Source organism: Lissotriton helveticus, chromosome 2_1 (genome assembly GCF_964261635.1).
Source record: "Lissotriton helveticus chromosome 2_1, aLisHel1.1, whole genome shotgun sequence".
Taxonomy (NCBI): domain Eukaryota; kingdom Metazoa; phylum Chordata; class Amphibia; order Caudata; family Salamandridae; genus Lissotriton; species Lissotriton helveticus.
In genome coordinates, this window is record NC_136059.1 from 107,871,129 (window position 1) to 107,892,798 (window position 21,670).

Below are 21,670 nucleotides of genomic sequence, written 5' to 3' on the forward strand. Positions count from 1 at the left end.
TGCAAATGAGGGAATTCCCTCTGAAAATAGTGCTAGTGCTACATGGGCACCAGTGCTATCAGTATTACAGAAGGTTCTGTAGTACTAAAGTGCCGGGGTGCACAGAGTGGGAGCACATGCTAATTGCACCCCAAGGGCACTTTCAGTGATATGGCCCCAGGTCTAGACTAGGCTGCTACACACCTGTTGTCAAGTTCACATTGCAAGTGTTGTCCAAACCCAGGTATCTCCTGTCCCAGAATCAACTGCATTGATTCTTGTATACAACAACTCATATCCAGCACTCCATCAAGACGATACCGCGCACTCTGACTCTCAACCCAAATGTCACTCTGACATAATAGAATGTATAATCTCTCAGTAGCTGCAGCAACCTACGCCTATGACCTGAATTCCTGAAACAAGGGACAGCAACTCCCTTCTCTTAGCTCTCAAATCACCTCCCGTTTCCATTACCATCACTGCTCCCAGCTCCATCTCAGGGACCTTCTCTACCCCCCTTAATCCACCATGGATACCACTGGGATCACACAGTGACAAGCTCCAGAAAGCAAAAAGTAAAAAAAAAACTATAAACCCAGCTCCACCTCACATTCAACTGAACACTAATACTTCAATCAATCAAAAGCCTTCCTTTCGGTTGCATCTAACACTGCCCAGGACAACCGAACACTAAAACCTAACCTCTATATCATTCCCTTTAAATAATCTAAAAAAGTAATCTGGAACTTCTATCAGACCCTCTCACATGGATGTTGAATGGTCTATCATTCCTACTTCCAGACCTCCCAGCACTCTATTCCAACCTTTCCCTTCGTCCCTAGTAGAACTAGAAACACTCAGAACCCAAACAAATAGGATTTATCTGAACTTGCAAAACGCCATTTCAGAAATTAGGAATATTTTACACCTCTCAGAAAATGATCTCTCAGCCCACAGCAAGGTAAATACTATTCCCCTTCCTTTGTCCAATCACCAATTCCGAACCTGCAAACACTATTGATACCTGGCAGACTTGGAAACGCAGTCCCTGTTGCTATCTTACAAATCGTTACCCAATACCACACCATGGTGGATGAACATATAATTCGACCAGTCCCAATCAATTAAACAGAACAACACAGCCAAATAACAGAAAGGTAAACCTAACAACATAAAAAAAGTAACATTAACCCCCAAAAAACATGAAACTAACCTGGGTAACTCACTGAAACCAATCTCCTGCCTTCTACTCAACTGCCGCTCAGCAATGAAACACGTCTCTGACATTGCTGACCTTATTTTGAGCTGAGAAATTAATATAACTATCCTGACGGAATCGTGGCTTACTGAATCTTCTTCCCCATGCTTAGACCTTCTTGTGCCTCCTGACTACAACATTGTTGGACGAGACAGACCACACAAAATGGGTGAAGGCATTGCCTTTATCCATCAAGCAGACATCTCTATTACTATACTTCACTCCCACCCTCTTTAATCTTGTGAATACCTTGGGATCTCATTTAAATCTACAGATAACCAACTCTATAAACTACACGTATTTTACCACCCCCAGGCAAAAACGCCCTGTTCATTGACCAACTAATAGAATCATTACTATAAACTCTGCCACTTTCTCCAATGATATATTCCCATGGGACTTCAATCTTCATTGGGAAGACCCCTATGATCCTCAGGTCAATGCTGTCAAAGATTTCCTAGCAGATCAATCCCTAGTCCAAGCCTGCGACACTAGACTGGATCATTTCCAAAGAAAAAATGGTTAAAACAATCCAAGTATCATATCACATTATATTAACACCTTCCAAATACCCCCTACAAGAAAATAAACTAACCTCGCAATCAATCAGACACAGACAATGGGTTCATGGCACTAAACCCTAAAGTTGGAGATAATAGCAACTCAGTGCAAAAAAGAACTTCTTCATCCTAATAATATGGAGGACGTCAACAAGCTTACGGAACACTACAACTCCATGGTGACAAAAATTGTTAACTCCCTAGCCCTTCCTAAACTCAAAAGGATACCGGACAAAGAAAAAACCCCTTGGTTCAATGGTTCTCTCAATGAAGAAAGACGCAAACTGAGACTAACTGAACGGCATTGGAGACAACATACTTCATCTCCTCACTTAAGACTGCTAAGAAGGTCCAGAAACTCCTAAACAAAAGTATCCTAAAATCCAAAAAAGACTTCTTTAGATCGGAACTTGACAAAGTAAAAAACAGACCAAGGAAACTATTCAAAATATTAAAACAGCAATCAAACAAAATGGCCAAATCCGCACTCCTGACAACAAAATCACATTTAAACAGCAAAGAATTTTCTTGCTTCTTTACTGCTAAAGCCACTTCCCTAGAGAAGGAACTCAAGATTGCCACTGACAACCCCACTACCCCTATAAATTCTCCAAACAATCATCCAACCCAACCTACTCTGTCCAAAAATAAAGCCCACTTGTCCTCCTTCAAACTTTACGACCAAAGAGACATCACCAAAATCTTATAGACTATAAAACAGAACAATCACTACAACGACCCCCTCCCGTCTAATTGCTTGTCATATACCAACCATACTGTCATCCCCATTTGGACCAAGATAATCAATGCATCTCTTTCACAAGGATCCATCCTGGACTGCCTAAAAACTGTCATAGTCATCCCCATCCTAAAAAACCCAACAGAGAACTCTTTGGACCATACCATTATCGCTGCTTTAGCGGCAGAAACTGCAGCTAAAGCGGCGATAAGGGGCTTGATAATATGCCCTAGAGAATTCCCATAGAAGCCCAGGTTCTGGTGGGAAGGACATGAAACCTGGGCTTCTATGGGAATTCTCAAGGGTATATTATCAAGCCCCTTATCGCCGCCTTAAGCGGCGATAATGTTTGCGCTGTTTTTGATAATAATGCCCTAAATAAATAAACTGCAGTGCATACCTTGTCTTAGTAGCAATGTATTCCCTCTCCAAGTATTAGTATTCCAAGCCTTAATGTGAGTATGTTTTCCCATCACAATGTAATAATCTGTGTCCTTGTCACAGTTTTTCCTATGCTTTGTCTACTTTTCAAAATAAAAAGTGGAGAAACCAATATTAATAGCTACAAAAAACGAATGTAGAAAACCAAAAGTCAGAAAAAAAGTTGGAAAGTGGTAAAAATTTTGAAAACTTAAAATATCTTTTAAAATGTGTAAGAGATAGTGTCGAGTAGGGTAGGGGTGAGAGTGTACATTAGGATTAAATATAAGATTAGAGTTAAGGTAAGTGTTAGGAGTAGGGTTTGGGTTAGGGATAAGAATAAGAATAGGTTGATGATGTGGGCTAGGGTTCAGTTAAAAATGAGTTAAGGGCTGGGTAAGGGGTAGGGTTAGTAGTAAGATAATGGATACTGTTAAGGTTCAGGTTAGAATTGAGGATACAGTGACATATTGGCTTAGAGCAGCAGGTGGAAGGTTGTGTATTAGGGCTAGAGGTTGGATTAGGCTTAGGGTTAGAGGTAGGACTAAGCTAAGAGTAGGCATTTGTTTCAGGGTATACCGAAGTCATCTGCGGCGTGCCACAAGGCTCTTCACTCAGCCCCACCCTCTTCAACGTATACATGAGCCCCCTCGCGACCATCGCACGCCAACACAACCTCAACATCATCTCCTACGCTGATGACACTCAGTTGATCCTCTCCCTCACCAAAGACCCAAACACCGCTAAAACCAACCTTCATGAAGGAATGAAAGAAGTAGCCGAATGGATGAAGCACAGCCGTCTTAAACTGAACTCAGACAAAACAGAAGTCCTCATCTTAGGTACTTCCCCTTCCGCCTGGGACGATTCTTGGTGGCCAGCTGCCCTAGGAAAAGCACCCATTCCAACGGACCACGCACGGAACCTGGGCGTCATCCTGGACTCCTCTCTCTCGATGTCCAGACAAGTCAACGCAGTTTCCTCATCTTGCTTCAACATCCTCCGCATGCTCAAAAAAACATTTCACTGGATCCCCACCGAAACTAGAAAAACGGTCACCCACGCACTAGTTACAAGCCGCCTGGACTACGGAAACACCCTATACGCCGGTACCACCGCTAAACTTCAGAGAAAACTCCAACGCATCCAAAACGCATCAGCCAGACTCATACTAGACATCCCGCGTAAAGACCACATTTCCGGTCACCTAAAAGACCTCCACTGGCTCCCTGTCAATAAGAGGATAATGTTCCGCCTCCTCACCCACGCACACAAAGCCCTATACGAACTTGGACCAGAATGCCTCAACACGCGACTATCCTTCTACTCCCCCCCCCCCGCCAGCTACGTTCCTCCAACAAAGCCCTCGCTGCGGTTCCACGCATCAACAAATCCACCATGGGGGGAAGATCCTTCTCCTACCTAGCGGCTAAATCATGGAACTCCCTTCCCATGCACCTCCGCCTCACTCAAAACCACCCAGCCTTCAGAAAGCAGCTTAAAACCTGGATTTTCGACCAATAATTCCCCACCCTTCCTCAAGCGCCTTGAGACCCTCTGGGTATGTAGTGCGCTATATACATTTTTTGACTTGACTTGACATAGGTCATTGATTAAACTAAAGTTAGGTTATTGATAGGGTTATGGTTAGGGAGGGAGGGGATAAAGTTAAGCTAAGGGCCAGCGTTAGGATGACGGATAGAATTAAGGTTTGGATTAGAATTAGGGATCGAGTGACAGACTAGGTTACGGTTAGGCACAATATTATGAATGACATTTGTGTTAGGAGTCATGAGTTTGAGTACAAAATAATAAGGGGTAATGAATGAGATTGGAATTAAGGTTATGGTAAGTCCAAGGGTTAGAAATAGGTTTAAGGATACTGGCAGGATTGAGCATAACAATAGGTAATGGCGATGGCTAGGGTTATGTTAGCAATGGTAGTATGGTTAGAGATGAAATGGCAGTACAGGTAAGCGATACTGTTAGGATTAGGTTAATGGATACAGTTAAAATTAGAATTAGAGTTAGGGATAAAGTTCCCAATTGGGTTAGGCACAGTGATAGGGATGACATTATTCAGAGGGGTACTGGCACAGGGCGCCTAACAATACGAGGTAAATGATGAGATTCACATTAAAGGTGGGCGTAATGTTTTAGAGATAGGGTTACGTTAAGGTAAGGGATAGGGTTTGGACACAGATTGGTTGTTGGTGGGCCAAAGTTAGAGGTAGGATTAGATAAAGTATACTGTGAAGGATCAGGTTATGGATAGAGTGACAGATAAAATTAGGGTTAGACACAGTGTCGGGATGAGATTTGTGATAGGTGTTATGGGCTACAGTCCAGAATAGTAAGAGGTAACTGAAGGGATTATCATTATGGTTAAGAGGTAGTGGTTAGGGTAAGGATACCTTGCAGCAAGAGTTAAAGCTGGGCTTACCTCGATGTTCATGATGAGGCTCTATGTGTGTTCCTTGTGTAATGCAGGGGTTGGTTTGGGGCACAGTAACAGTGTTCTCTTGTCCAAGTGAGAAGCAAAGGTTTTCTTCTTATATTGTCCTCATCCCCGTGTACGAGCCTTCACTGTATCATTATGAGTGTCTTCCCTGTCTCTTCGTATATGTCATCTTTGCCCGATGTAAAGGTTGCTGTGTTAGAACATAATTGTCTTCTAGTTTCAGTGAGCATGAATTCCTTACCCCTGTATGTGTGTAGTCCCTGTCTGAGGGTCATTGTATCAGTATATTCACTGTGACTATGAATTGACTCTCTAAGTGCTTGAGTCTTCCTGACCCAGTAACAATAATTCCATGTGCTGCTGCCAGTGTGCTCGGTGTCCAATGCACATGTCTGTAGGTGAGTGTCCATGACCCCACATTGCAGTGGCAGTGCAGAGTAGATATATCGCCACAAAAATATCGTGGGACAGAAATATTGCCGCAAAAATATCGTGGAGGAGAAATATCGAGAACAAAAATATAGTTGACAAGAATATCAACTGACAGGTAAGTAATATCGATTACAAAAACATCTTTGTAATAAATATCGTTTACAAAAATATAGTTTACAAAAATATTGATTTATTAATAATTGTATGTATTTTAGTGTTTTTAATGTGAATTGTTTGTTATTTTAGTATATGTTTTAGAGTTTTAGTAGTTATTAATTTATTTTAAGTTTCATTCTGCGTTTTTAGTTCCGTAGCGGGTTGTGGGTTTATAGGGGAATAGGGTGGGAAGTAATTTAATTTCTGAAAATGTATTGAATAATTAATGTGTTAATTTATTATTTAATAATAGTTTAATAATTAGTTGTTAATTAATTTCAATTAGTCAAATACATAATTAGGTTAATTGCTTAATTAATTTTAGGTGTGTGTTGTGGTGTTTATATGTGTAAATTGTGTGAAGGGTGGTAATTAATAAAAAAAAGTATTGAATAATTATTAAATACGTTTAAGTTACTTACCATTAATTATTTAGTAATTATTAATTGTAATTGTGTAATTAATAGTAGGTGTGTGTTGTGGTGTTTATGGTGTTAAATAATGGGTAATTAATTTTTATTATCTGTGTTAATAATAATAATATATTTAAATGTATATATATATTAGTTATATTAATATTGGAAATTACATTTAATAAAAATGTTGATGGTTTTATTTTTTATTGTTTTGGAATCCACAGTTTCCCTACTGTTGCACTCACTGGAGTGGGAATAGTAAATTGTACCCCTCCGCTATCCTGCGCTTTCCCTACTGCTCCACTCATTGGAGTGGGAATAGTCATTTTTACCCCTACGCTATCCAGCGCTTTCCCTACTGTTGAAGTCAATGGAGTGGGAATAGTAATTTTTACCCCTCCGCTATCCAGCGTTTTCCCTACCGTTGCACTCACTGGAGTGGGAATAGTAATTTTTACCCCTCCGCTATCTAGCGCTTTCCCTACTGTTGCACTAATTGGAGTGGGAATAGTACATTTTACCCCTCCGCTATCTAGCGCTTTCCCTACTGTTGCACTCACTGGAGTGGGAATAGTAAATGTTACCCCTTCGCTATCCAACGTTTTAACTACTAATGTTTTTATTTTTTTATTAAATGTATGTATTATTTTTTTTAATAGTTTAATGTGGTAATTAAATATAGAATATTTTATTGTAAATTATTTATATATGTGTTTATTTTATTTTTATATAATTACAAAAGTTTATACATTAAATAAAGATAATAGTTAATAAAATATATTTAAGTAAATATATGTATATGTAAATATGTTTTTGTGTTTATATTTATAAATTAAGTTTATTTGTTATAGTTAGTTTAAATCTATATTACATTTAATTTGTTTTGTTAATAATATTAATATTTGTTAATTAATTAATTTTAATTTGTGTTATTTTTTCCATTTATATTTTTTACATCGATATTTGTGAGTCAATATTATTATACTTACCTGTTTAAGTATAGGAATTCGATATTTTTGTAATCGATATTTTTACATCGATATTTTTTTCAACTATATTTTTGAAATCGATTTTTGCAATCGATATTTTAACATGGAACTGCAGTGGGTGTCCGTATGTTCACTGTCCCAGTACACATGTTTCTCTTCCCCAGTGTCCAGGTTTCATTGTTGCCAAAGTTGAATGTCTCCGTGCCGCATAGTCTTTTCACCCCTAAGTGTTTCTCTTTTCCCAACCTACTCTCCCCACGGTCCCGCGACACTAACTGCAAGTAACTGGAGGGCTATGTTATCCTTGCAATGACTGTCCCTATGTATTTTTCAGTTGTATTTGTTTTTTTCAAGAATTTGGCAGCTTATTGAACTTGACAACATAGGGTGAAAGAAGGATCCTTTTAGACGAACCCACATCTACAGCAGAGTTGAATATTCTGCTGAGGAGCAACATCACCAATCATGCAGTGTGCCTATAAAGGGACTTGTGGCATGAGTCTCCAAAACAGGAAAACATATGAGCCTTGTCACAGATAGGGTGCACTGGTCTGGTCTGCGCAGTGTGCAAATTTAATAAGTTGCACCAGGCACAAACCATGACAGTGAACCCTATCACATTATATGTGCTGCCCCCCAGCCTGCCGTGAACTTTTGCCTTACCTAGATGCAGCGTATTAGTTAAAGGCAGACCAATGGCCCATTACACGGAGTGCTACGGGGTGACAAAAGGCATGTGCACCTTCCTTCTGCACCACCAGGGCACTCTGATATTACAGAAGGGGCTGCCAATAACTGTGCAGCCTCTTTTGTAATATGTGCTCTGTCACTATCTCAACAGTTGTGTTCCCTCACATGCATGGCGTTGCTGTCCCATTCAAAAGAAAGACAACTTTGCCTCTGTGCTCCAGCTATATTATAGATGCAGGTGCAGGGGAAAAGGAGCTATCATAGACCATACTGCCTGTACGCTATAAAGAAGCGGTGCACCCACTGATGGCGGCCCTTGGAATGAGGAAAGAGTGTCCTGTTGACACCCCGTACATCTCCCTGCCGGCAGGTGCAGTCACTCACCATCTCCGTACCTCTTTGAGAGGCAAGCTGTCTTGCCTCCTGCAAAGTAAGATACTATGCATAAAGTGTGCATCTTCATAAATGTACTATATATTCATGTCCGGCTGTTAGCCCTATTCCAAATTCAAAAGAAATTCGGTGGGAGAAAGAGAATTTGTGTAAACCAGGAGAAAGCTCACCCTCCCTTTATTCACTCTATAAGTTTTGTTTTGCCTGTTTTTATGTCACCATTGTCTCCGGTTTACTGACCTACCCTAGCTAGTGCCCACATAGTCAAAAACTCTGCACTAAAATATGACAACCTAGGATAAAACTAAGGGCCTGATTAGAGCTTGACGAACTGGATATCCGTCGCCATTGTGACGGAGTAACCCATCTGAATCGGGCCGTAAAATTGTGTTAGGGTCGGAATATTTTAACATCTCCCATCCACAAGGTGAAAAGCAACTCATCTGAGATTTAAATCACCTAAAATGTGTCCACATGTTTCAGCGTGTCTGTAGTACTCAGTATGGATTGTATGCCTTCATCAGGACACCATAAATAAATACAGGATGTAAGATGACAGTGCCCCTGTTGCTACTAGTAGGTACTCCTGATACTAATTTAAAAAAACGAGTTGCCCTGTGTGCAACATCCACAGCTAACCACTAGCTAAACCAAAATAACACTCCCTTATTTCAAGCAACCCCTGGCATGTCCCATGCACTCACTATGTCATCTAAAATGAGCTGATACTTGATTAAACACATGGGGGAAACATGTTTGCTTTTCCAGTTAGGCTCTCTTAAAATCTACTTTGGAGTTCCAGTATGTTCCTATGTTTCATTTAGGCAACAAATCTTCACATTAGCAGTGGCTTGTGTTGCCATTCCGTCCTATTAGTTTTGTCCAAAGGTACAATATTTCCTGAATGTAACTGGGTCTGATTGCAGGTTGAACTGTCTTCTGCTCATGGTTTCCAGGTACTAGAAATATAATGAAAACCAATGACTAAATCCCTTGAAACATAGGAAACTGTCAAGTGAGTGAAATCCCAGAGGACGTACCCCTAGCCTTCTCTTACCAGAATCCCACTTCCCATGTGCTTCAAAAATGTGTGCAGCGACTGCGGTCGCGACTGAAGCATCTTCCGAATGCGGAAGGGTGAGACCTTTTAACATGCCCTTGGAAACATGTCCCACCAGCTGCTGCTCCTCCTGAAAAACTGCACCTCATGCACTGCAATGGAGGAACTCCCTAGGAGTTTGCGTCAGCAGCATGCAAGTGAGTGAATAACAGTCCTCTCTGGGTGATCCAACATGTGATTGCCACTATCTCAAAGCAATGGCTGAAGGCGACGGATGCCAAGGAACACGGTATTTTTCCAAATCAAAAGCTCTTTTGACTGCCCCAGACCTATAAAGGGTGAAGGAGATGGGTGAATAGCAAGGAATGAGGCATATTGTGCTTTTAGCTAAATCTGCATCTTCAGTCAAGCTAATAAAGGAGTTTTGATTACCTAATTCTCTGATTTATTCTGTCTTCTAGGTTCACCGTGGCATTAAAGGAGTGGTGCGAGACAAAGACACGGACAAAGGAGTCGCGGACGCCATTATTTCAGTGGATGGCATTAATCATGATATCAGAACAGGTAAGACAAATCAGGAGCTCAGAGCTGAAGGCAGCAAAACCAAGGGCTCAATAAACTACCAAGCAGAAATACCAGGCTCAACAAACCACCAATGCAGAACCATAACCAGAAAGAACAGCGGTGGCAAAGCAGGAGTGCAGGGTTTTATAAAAACAGAAACTACCGCTACAACAAACTACCCATACAACAACAAGCAGGTTTTTTTAACATAGCAAATTATATCAGACTTTTAACATAGTGATTATGTAATTAGTGTTCATTACACAACAGTATATTCTCAGAAGTATCTCTACGTTTATAGTCCCTTTTCTAGAGACTGGAATTAAATGAATGGCCAGCACCCATCAAACTTCCTGCCTTCTCCTCAGGCTAGCTTTCATGAAAATGAGCATCAGGAAGACAGTCTTCAATGAAATGTGACCACTCATGGAAATTAGATGATGTAATTCTGGGTGGCAATATTTAAACGATGTCCTTTTAACCCACATATCAGATACGTTCTGTATTGGTCCTACCAGGGCATTTTGAAGGTGGTATAGTGGCCTAAAGGCACCCTCAGCCTCTCCATACATTCAATAAAGATTTCACTCTTCTATGTTAAATTGGGTGGAAATTGAGCCATGTATATATTAAACCATTCCAAGCATGCAAGTCCTGGGGACCCCACTAAGCTGTTCCTAGTATTCAACTTAGCACATGCAGGCATGCCTGAGACCTTTCATGCTGTACTGTGTATGTTCCCTCTTACACACAAGCCATGTCTCATTTCTACATCCATGCATCTCCTGACTTTCGCCTCTCGTTGCCCCATCTTCTGTGACACACATTTGTGTCTTCAAAACCCCCACCTCCTCTAGAAGTGCCTCATCTGTGCTTGCTTGGACACCTCCCAGTCAGTGCCAGGTGCATTAAACCGAACAACAACTGAAGTCCCGACCCCATTTCTGCACCTAAAGAGCAATGCACAGTGCGACATTGCAATACATACATTAGATTCCTCATATAGGGGCCTTTTCTTTGAAAATGTATAACTCGGCGAAGTTGCATAGCTTCACATCTATTCTTGGTGCAAGTTACAATTTTTGGGATTATCAAATAATGTCATTAGTATTCCTGGGAAACGGATTGTTGAGGCAATGCAGTTGTCCTCAGAAGAGTAAGAAGCTATACTTGTGTAATGGGACATAGTCTACAGTTATGCACGTGTGAATGCTCACCAAAGGTGCATTTCCAACTGCTAAACTTTTTGTATTGTTACTGTGGAGAACCCTTTCTCCAACAGCGCTTCCTAATTTGTATGATTTCCCCTGCCCTTTTGTATCCTGGAAATAGATTTACTCCTGCATCTCACAGGAGTAAATCTTTCTTTCAGGATGAAAATAGGTAAAGGAGATGTTTGTGCATATCAACAAACTCACAAACTCACAATTTGTGAGTGGGCACACTATTTGAGGGGCCTCATTTATGAAGTACTTGCGCCGCCGGTGCGTCACTTTTAAAATGGGAAAAAGTGACGTACCGGCGGCGCAAGGCCTTCATAAAAAGGCCCGAGGTATCCCTACCGTGAAACACCCACCCCTGGCCCTTGGTTGAATACATATTACATGTAACTTAATGGACTTCAAGTGCATATTCACATTTTGTGTATATAGGTTGCCAGTTCACAAAGCTTTTTCTCTTGTGAATTGCTCCTGTCTGAGATGTGATATATACCTAAATGTCAAGGTCTGATTCAAAAGGCACACTATGTGAGTAAATATTTCTTATTCCACACTTATGAGTGACATAATCATGTATTTCCAAGAATAAGATGCAATGAAAAAAACTTTGCAAATCAAAACAAACATTGTCTTCCGTTGCGAAAGCATTCCTTGGTCTTAGAAGCAGACTATTTGATCAATTTACCCTTCTACTTTATTTTAGATTCTTTTCCTCTTTTCCTTTAAATCTTTTATTAATTTGTGTCTCTCAATCTCCACTACCTCAAACACCATTCCCTCTTTCTCCTCATTCTCTCACACAGTTTAAGTTCTGTACCCGCATTCTCTCTCCCGCCTCCCTTCATCTTAAGATGCCTTTCTTTTGCTCTCATTTTCTCCTCTTTTTTCAGCAATTCAACTTGCTTTTACAAAACAATCAGTGATTTATCTATTTTTGAAGCATTCTTTATTTTTCTATCTTTTCACAATTTCACAATTTTTCTATGAAATAAACCAGAGACTAAGGAAATCCCATAGACATCTATCAAATGTCTAATGCACAAAAAGCCAGAAAGCATCAAAGATATTGTGTTGTGACCTCCCCAAATTAGACTCCATTTACAAAACATTACGTTTGCCTGTCTGCCTTTGGTCCACTGTCAGCATGTCATTATCTTTAGCAGAACTTGTGAAAGTGTTATTTCACTGCTTTGTTATAACTTCAAACGACACAAGTCCGCCTCAAACTATTCAATATCTACTTCTCAAGATTGAACAGTAGGGATGAAAGGTAAACCAATAAAAGATTACTTATTTTTATCTCACTGGTTCAGACCGGTTACTTCTCGGATTTAGGAAATTCCCAACTAGATTTTGAAATGCAGGCTAAACGTCGTTGGTCAATATCCTATATAGACCCTTTTAGTAGACCTCTGAGTTGGAATAGGCTTCACACTGGGGTATCACAAGTGGTCCCCACCAGACTGCCATAGCACCACACTTATGCTAAGAGTCGATCCAGTGTGCGAGTATCTGAGCCCAGATGATTGTGTGTTTCCCTTCTCAAGACACACTCTCTCCCAGCTGAAGTCTGATAAACACATCTGATCCGCTGTGAACAGGTATGCAGTGCACATGAACCCAAAATACTCTAGAGGCAAGTTAGCTACTCCATGCTCTCATAGTCTTATGCTACAGCTTTAGGGTGGGAGGTTGCTAGGGGAACATTCTAAACATGTTACAACTGTGCATTTTATTCTCACTGCTAGCAACATGCCCAAGTGTTGTTTTATATTCTGTGTGGTTATTACTGATGTCATAAGCAACAGTATGGAACTGTTGAAATAAATACTTTTAAATATATGGCGTCTTCTCTAAGTGCTATACTTGAATATGTTATTTTAAGGATAAAATTGGGTTTAAATTACCACTGCGTCTCTTAAACTCTTTATGGGACTGTTCATAAACCAGAAAACCCTAGTACCACGCCTGCAGGAATGCTCAGTGGGATGTGTGGGGTTACAGTAACCTCGACTTTCTTGCTCACTGAACTACCTCTTTGCACTCATAGATCAGGAATCAAACCCCTATAGGCCTGGGCTCTGGATCCCAGGATATGCAACAATTCTAAGTGCAAATTGTCATTTCAGTTGCGGCATTTATTGCTAAATTCTATACATGTTAGCGCTACATTTATACAATTTTTTTCAATGTAATGAGGAGAGAAAAGGGAATCTCCTGCTTCTGTTTGCTTGATGGGATGTCCCACCAAAGGACATCATAAAGACAGAAATTGTGGCTGTGTCCTATCTCCCTATTAGGGACCTCCTGATGACGAGTATTTGTACCCGAAATGCATCGAGGTATGTTTTCATGTAAATGACCATCTCGCTGTCTTGCAGTGGACAAAGAATCATGAAGAACTAAGATTATCAAATAAATTATAACATGATTAGGACCAGAATAATGGTGCAATAATTCAGTACAATCATGCACTAACGTTAATTCAGAAATGTTATGTGTATACAACATAATAATCAAGTATGCAGTGTGTGGAGCAGGTAACACAGGTCAAGGGGTCACGGTCTATCATTTACTCTTTCATGATGCCTTTGTGCTGGACATCAATAAAATGAGAGCAGGAGATGACTGAAGTTAGCCACACAGCTGCACTCACAGGACACCATCCATAGGTATCGGAGAGTACAAATATGGAGGTGTCAGTCAAGGTAGTGGCTACCATAACCATTGGATGAGGCTACAGGGCTAGGGTCTGGGACCACATTTGGAGACTTGAGACACATTGGGATGTTATGAGTGGCTTTTTTTTTTTAATTAACATGGGGTGGATGAGGGGCTCATGGGATGGAATACAGTGGATGGCTGATGGCCCTCCCACTGTCCTAAGTTGCCCCCAATGTTTGAAACTACAGATAGCTACGTACAGATGTTAAAAAAAATATGAGCAGCTAGGAGTCGTGATACTTCCCCAGTTGTTTGAGGGGCAGCGGAGACATGTTATACCACAAGATATCTCATATGAAAAAGGCGTGGTGATGTGTGGGAGGTAGAGATTGTTCCTGTGAAGACATAAAGGTGGGAGGTCTTGGATTGTAGTTATGCTCTGCTTTTAGTTACTGGTGATGACTTTTTGACTTCAACCATATTTTCTGTAATAATGCATAGATCTGTGATGACCATTGTGAAATATTTTTCATTGTCTGACTATGTGACCTGCTCTTTGCAGCTTTTGATGGAGACTATTGGCGCCTCTTGAACCCTGGAGACTACGAAGTCACTGCCAAGGCAGAAGGGTACCACTCGGCCACCAAGTCATGCCACGTGTCCTATGAAGACCACGCCACCATCTGCGACTTCTACATTAGCAAGACCCCAAAGCAGCGACTGCGCGAGATCCTGGCTAAAGGTGGGAAGATCCCGAAAGACCTGCTGCTGCGCTTGCGACACATGAGGAACCGTACACTAAGATCTCAAAGCCATCCGAAGTGAGAAGAGTTAGTACGAAAGAAGGCAGCATCTGCATCATACGGACATGGAGGCATTGGAGCGAGAAGGATACAGCAGCAACGATTCCAGGGATGTATCTCAGAGAACACCCACCTGCAACTCCAACAACGCATTCTGCTGATGATCCTAGCACATTATTTTATCTTCCGTGCCATTGAAGTTGACAATCGAAGTGTGTAAACAAGTATCAAAAACACACACAAAATGCGCTTATGCCCCTCGCATGTGCAGAATCGCATTGCAGTCGTTCAGTTCTTCTTAGGATCTCTGGTGATAGAGGCCGAGCTTCACTTAACAAGATGTTACAGCTTAGACTGCAAAAAAACCTACATTTGCAAAATCTTAAGGCTCAAAACTAGAGACTATCGCGTATCAACCTTATATAAATACTGCCCTACAAAACATCCGACCTAAACATAACTCCACTCCAGAGCACTTGCCCCAAATAGGCCTGCTCCTGGCTATGCAGAATGCTCCCATGCTTTCTTCTGTTCAATAATAGGAGGCAGGCACACTTTTTCTACAGTGGGGCTCAGACATTCAAGTAAAATTCTAATTTTTATCACTTTTGTAGGTAAATCTGACATAGCTTTTCCATTGTGAAGGGCAGTGTGAATATTAGTCATGCTTTTGCAGCCCATCAACACTTCCTTTTTTGACATGGTGAGGTGTAGCACAAGAGTTTAAATGGCACCTGGATTCAGAACAGGTCATTTTTAAGACTGGTTGGTAACCGTATGGTTGAAATCAATGTTGTAAGGTTATCAATGTTGGGCATATGTACCCACTGGCATAGTAGAGGCGTAACAGCGATCTACCCAAGTCAGCCATTTTCTCAGTGGGATATTGCCACTTGTACTCACATGTTAAAATGAAATATAGATTTTTTCACATGGCCAAACTCAAAGATCACTGTTCTCTGAAGCTTGTATATGCTGAGCTACCTGTTGTCTTGTAAAACCACTTGAAACATATAGTTGCATAAAGGAAATTACTTCAGTATGTTCCTAAGAAATTGTGTTTAGAAAACAATGAACTGAGAAGAAGATTAGTTAGTGAAACACAAGTTTATCTCAGCAACTAGTCATTACTCTGAGTTGCATTGCAGTCCATCGATTATTTTCGCAAATTGTGCAATTAGAGACAAGGACTAGTAATATGTGAGTCAGCCTGGGTGCTGCTCCAATACCAAGAGCCCAGCATGAACTGCTGGTTCCCTTCCCCTCTGAACAGGAGTACAGGCTACCCAGGCACATTCACTCATGCTGCACAAAAAGGTTGAAATAATTCTGGGGTTACTTGTGTTCCCATTCAGATGGGACGTGACTTCCCAGTGTGGCCTGGACTGTTCCTTGTGGGTGGGATAAACGCTGACACGCTTGAGGCTGAACCCATTCTGCAGTGGCAGAGACAAGATCAAAACAGTAGACTGGAATGAGGCCTAAACTAATTACCAGTGGCTAAGATTAATTCAAGTATGCCATCTAACACCTTTTGTGCTGTCTTAGTAAATAATGCACTGCCCAGTGGTTTGCTTATACTTCTTTAAGGTGGCCCAATGCCTAAGGTCAACCGTTCTAAGCCAATAGGCTACAACCTAGCAAGATACAAGTGTTTTGGTGGGTGAGGTATCCATATACAAGGCTACCGCCTACTCTGGACCACTTCTGCCTGCAGGCTAGGCATGTTACATTACCTTCAAGAAGGCCACCTCAACACTCCACCGTACTAGGAAGCATGTCTAAGATCACCAGGAGGGAAACAAGAAAGAAACAAGAGACAAGAAAGTGAAAGAAGGAGAAGATGAAGTTCAAGCCTTATATGCCTAAGAATCCATCCAGATGTGGCTTGGGCAATCTGCATCCCTTGGTTTAGAAACAACTAAAAAACCTTCTCTTCAAGGAACATCTTGTTCACCTGTAAGTGACCAACTTTACCCATAGCGGTGAACAGATGGGACTCACCAACAATCTACATATTCGGTCTTCCACTTAAGTGCAGTGCTCAGTCCCTTGTAGCTTGTTTTAAACTCTATAAATACACATGCTATGAGAAGAAAAGAACATGGATCTTTGTAGGGGAGTTGAACACAGTGTCACTTTTATTTTAACTGAGGCAAACTACAAGGTTATGGAAGGAATTCTTGAATTAATCTGACCCACTGGCGCTAGCTCTGGCCGCATTCCAGTCCATCATTTTCACCAGATATGTCACTCTAGACAAAGTCTTGTAATATGCAAATCAGCCTTGGTCCTGCTCCAATAGTAACAGTCTATTCCAAACTGCCAGGCTAGACCCCCCAGACGGTAAAGCAAGCAACCCGGACTGGTTTGAACCTACTTGGGCCTTGATAAGATATATTTGACTAAGTCCTATGGCACGATGACCACAGGACCAGCATCTGGGCTTACCCGTTAAACTTAGGATGTCAATTACAACTACCAACAAGGTGATAGAAGGAATACCTGAATTAATCTAAGCCTCTGGGATCACCGCACTCTAGTACATCATTTTTGACGCACTACAAGTAGACCTCCATTTTTTAAAAGGGAGAGGTGTGGCGCCGCGGCCAGGGTGACTGAGGCTGGAAGCTGGAGATCACGGTTCCATCCCCGGCTCCGGCGGCAGGCTAACCCAGCACCATGTAACTCTGGGCAATAGCTTGCTTAATCTTCCCGACGGCTCCCAGTGCCTAGAGACCCTTGCGGGTAATTGTTCGCGCTTTATAAATGTGGATTATTATTATTATTATTAACTGAGCTGTTGGAGACATGATGTTTCACCTGCCCCCAGTGGCCTACCTTCTCAACTAGACTTCTTTCACTATTGCTTCCCTCCTCTTTCTTGCACTTGAAACCAAGCAGTATTCCTGTGCACTGTAGGTTTCCATTCTGCTATGTCCAACACTTTCATTTGTATAACATATTGCAACTTTTCACTGAGGAAAAACCATTGAAGAACTTGGCAAAAGCCTCTGCAACCTATACACAGTTAGATAGTACTTGGGGTTGGGGGCCTGCTGCTTGTTGTGCTTGTGTAACCTGCAGGACACGGGTTCACATCATAACAGGGTCAATGAAGCCTTTCATGGTTTATAAAACAAGTTTCTTACACTTGGGTACTAATGACTCCTGTCTTTAAGCGCCGAAAGACTATTCAGATTGCGGTATATCCTATATAGCTAGTCACTAGTAGCCGGTTCTACGTCTTTGTTGTACTTCACACTGAAGGGTTATTACAGATGAAATACGTTTTTGGAAGTGGTGACATGCCACAAAGAACTCTTGTTCTTGCTAGATAGACATGTTTGGAAGACATGGATTGTAAATACTTTTCTGACTGTGATGCTATGTTAAAAGACAAGATTGGGTTTACAAATGTATGTTGATTATTTGACAATGTAGCCCAAAATATAGCAATGCTGGCATTCACCTGTCCTTGCTAGTCAAGCGACACAAGCATATTTCAATAAAATTATGAAAACTCCTCCTTGGTGCATTTTTCTGTGTCCTTTAAAATGAAATTGTGTTCTTTGGTTCATTAAATGTGCATTGTCAAATGCAGTTCAAATTTTCTGTTCTTTGTAGAATTTCATAGCAGCAACGTAAAGATGTGAAGAGACATTGAGTCTGGATTGTAAAGGCCGCCATTTAAAGTTCGGAAATTTACGCTTATAGAATTAGACCTATATTTGCTATAAATGTCTATTCAGAATAGATCACAGGAGTACCCTTATCAACATAGGACAATCATCGTTCTTCTTGAGTACTCCTGTGCTTTATATATACATGTGCACACATTTTCCAGTGGGAGAAAATGTCCACTGGCATCCACGTGAACCAATGCGCCCTTGCAGCTTTTTTTTCTCCAAAGGAAAAATATTAATCAATCTGGAGAAACCCATCTCCTACACTCCTTTTAATATTCAGGAACCACAGTGGTCTCCATACAGCCCCAATCCTAGAGATCACATGCTTGTGGATATTCTGGACTTGCAAACTTTCTTAGAAGCTTTCACCAGGCTTTGTGTCTGAGCCTGATAGGGTGCTACTGCAACTGGGATCTTGCAGCTCCCCCGACTGCCATGAACTCAAGAAGATCCAAAGAGGGCAATATGGACCAGATGGTTAAATGTAACTTGTCCTCAAAGCCAATGCATCATACTGAAGACCCCGGACATGCTTTTCTTTGTCCAGGCAATTGCTGACAAGATTTGAGTAGAAGCATTTATTGGTCAAATAAATAAGAAGGGAAAAGACTAGAGCAGCCAAAAGCTTTTATCAGTGGTGATTGAAAATAGAGTGATTGGTGCCTAACGTACTTAGGACCCATGTCAGGGTGTAAATTGACCATACACCAAGCTGTACTGGTATGGTCTATTTCTCTTCACAGTCCTCACATGTCTTCTACAGAACCAGGACAATGGATCCCACAAGTTGGCTTTGTCTGGAATGTCATGATCGACACTCCTTGCGGTACTGCAAGGAATATTCCGATTAAAACCTTGCTATTACACATTGAATATCATCTACTAATCATGGCACAAGCGTGTGATGAAAATCTCCACTCTCACCACACTTAAGACCTGCTACGAAACCCTAAAAGTTGGCCACCTCCACCCGTTGATCACTCCTGGAGTAATAGCTGTGGTGTTCTAGTGTTCTTGTCTCTATCTTCACATCCTAACTAACTAAAATTACCTCATTAAATATTATAAGAAAGATGAACATCTAGGTTATACACCTCTCACCAACCCACAACCCAATCTATGATATCCGGGATAACCTTGCCTAACTAAATTTTAAAAAGAGAGAAACTAAACGTGCCCCATGGTTGTTTTCAGCTCCGGAAATTTGAGATTGAAAAACTACATGCTTCTGAAATGATATTCCGACATAAACATGCCTAAAAAATCTTTTAAATGTAACTAGACCTGAAGGTAGAGTGACTTGAATAATATACTCGACCTATCTGTAATGAGTCTACTTTTTCTTCAATTATGACATATGAGAGCACCGTCAAATATGTGATTTCAGCATGTTTACTGTCCAAATATTTATTTTGTTGATTTAATAGACTAAACTTTTGCTCCTTGTACAATAGTCCATTTTCTGGAAATTCACCCAGGATATGAAACGCTCTCCCTAGAGAACTCCGTTGTAACCCTACTTTTCCTGCTTCAAAAGGGACCTGAAACTCCTTTTCGTCAACCAATACCTTACCACTCACGCCAACCGAATGCTCCAGTTGCTCACTCTCACCAAGCCTCAACCGTTTGTGACAGTTGGTTATTTGACTGTTTCAGCTGTTTAATAAGTTAGTCACTCCTTTAATTTCGTCTGTCTTAAACTAATCCGCATACTGTAATTACACGTCTCCCGGTACTGACTTTCCTCATCTCTATTTCAGGCGTGATCTTGAACTTATGTGTCAAGAGAAGTACGCAGAGCTACGTTAGTCAATTTCTCATTTATGCATCCTATGTAAAGCTACGTCATGCTATTTCTTTCCTTTTTTATCTAGAGCGCTCGGATACCTTGGTGCTAGCTAGCACTATTAAAACACTTATAAATAGATAAAATCTAGCCCAAATAAGGCTACACTTGACCACTGACTTGCCTCTTAGTTCACTAATTGCATTGTCATCAGGGAGGGATCAGAATGGTTCTCAATTGATATTTAAAAGCTCTCACTTTTCATAAATATAATACTAAAGCATGCTGTGGTAGCACATTTCAATAAAAATTGGCTGCAAGTGCAAACCTGCCCACTGACATGCAGTTTTACTGTTAAACCTATGTAGCATAAAAAACAATGTGTGGAAATCGGATTTTCAGCAAATATTTATCATTTGCACTTCACCCAACCTCTGCTGGAGCAGGTATGAGCGGTAGGGCGGGGGAGTCAACAGAAACACTTACTTTGCACTTGCCGAGTAAGCGATGCAGCGTGCGCAAGGTAAGTGGTTTTCGTTTCTTTTAAATTTTATGGTACCTTTTTGTCGTCTGTGGACTCCCCCCCCCCCCCCACCCCGCCCCACCGCTCTTAACTGCACTGGCCATGGTTGACATCCGCAAGTAAAGTATTTAATTTGTTTGGATGCTAATAAAATCTTTCCTTCCCTCACACTTCAAAATTAACATTTCTTAACTACTGAAATGTATTGTGAAACATTTGTACAGTTCATCTACAAGCTATTTGTATGAAAAAAGTGACATCCTACTTCCAGCCTTTCATATTACACTACCTCTACCCCGGCACGAGTGTCAGACAATTCACTTCACTTTTCTTTCTCTGACTGCAAAGTCAGAGGATTTAGTAAACACCAATCTCCATGATAAAATAAGCAGCAATTTGTAAAAAGACATAAACTGGCATTTGACCTCTGTCTTTAAGCAAAATAAAATGTGATGAGAGAAAAACAAGATTTAAAGGCATCTTTATTGCTCATTCAAATTCAGAACACCCTTTCTTTGTAAGGAGTTTCTCGCCAGATCGGGCCAGTGGGCCCTAAAAATGGCTCACCATGGTGAGTGGGCAAGAAGATTTTTAAGGCCTGATGCAACCACATTGCACTATAAACAGACAGGAAAAGGTACAAAGAAGCCATTGTGGACGCCAAAACACTGCTCATCCGAAATACACTGTAAATATGGTCACCAAAATTGCTTTCATTGAGATATACATGCCTCCGATAACATATGTCTGAAAGCAGAACAAGCATTAGCAAAGCCAATAGGTCTGGCCTTGTCAATCAAATATGTTGTGCTGTGACGTATTTATTTATTGATTATTTTTCTTTGCAACCATATGACAGATACAT

The 21,670-nt window shown here is 40.9% G+C and overlaps 1 protein-coding gene across 2 annotated transcripts in view; it reads left to right on the forward strand.

Moving 5' to 3' along the window:
* Nucleotides 1–18,333, forward strand: part of LOC144817766 (putative carboxypeptidase X1) — a 268,058-nt gene extending 249,725 nt beyond the window's left edge. For both annotated transcript variants that reach the window (XM_078674562.1, XM_078674563.1), the window contains exons 13-14: nucleotides 10,018–10,120; nucleotides 14,567–18,333. In XM_078674562.1, the coding sequence (XP_078530688.1) occupies nucleotides 10,018–10,120; nucleotides 14,567–14,829 (366 nt within the window). In that variant the 3' untranslated portion in view covers nucleotides 14,830–18,333. The remainder of the gene's footprint in view (nucleotides 1–10,017; nucleotides 10,121–14,566) is intronic.
* The last annotated feature ends 3,337 nt before the right edge of the window (nucleotides 18,334–21,670 follow it).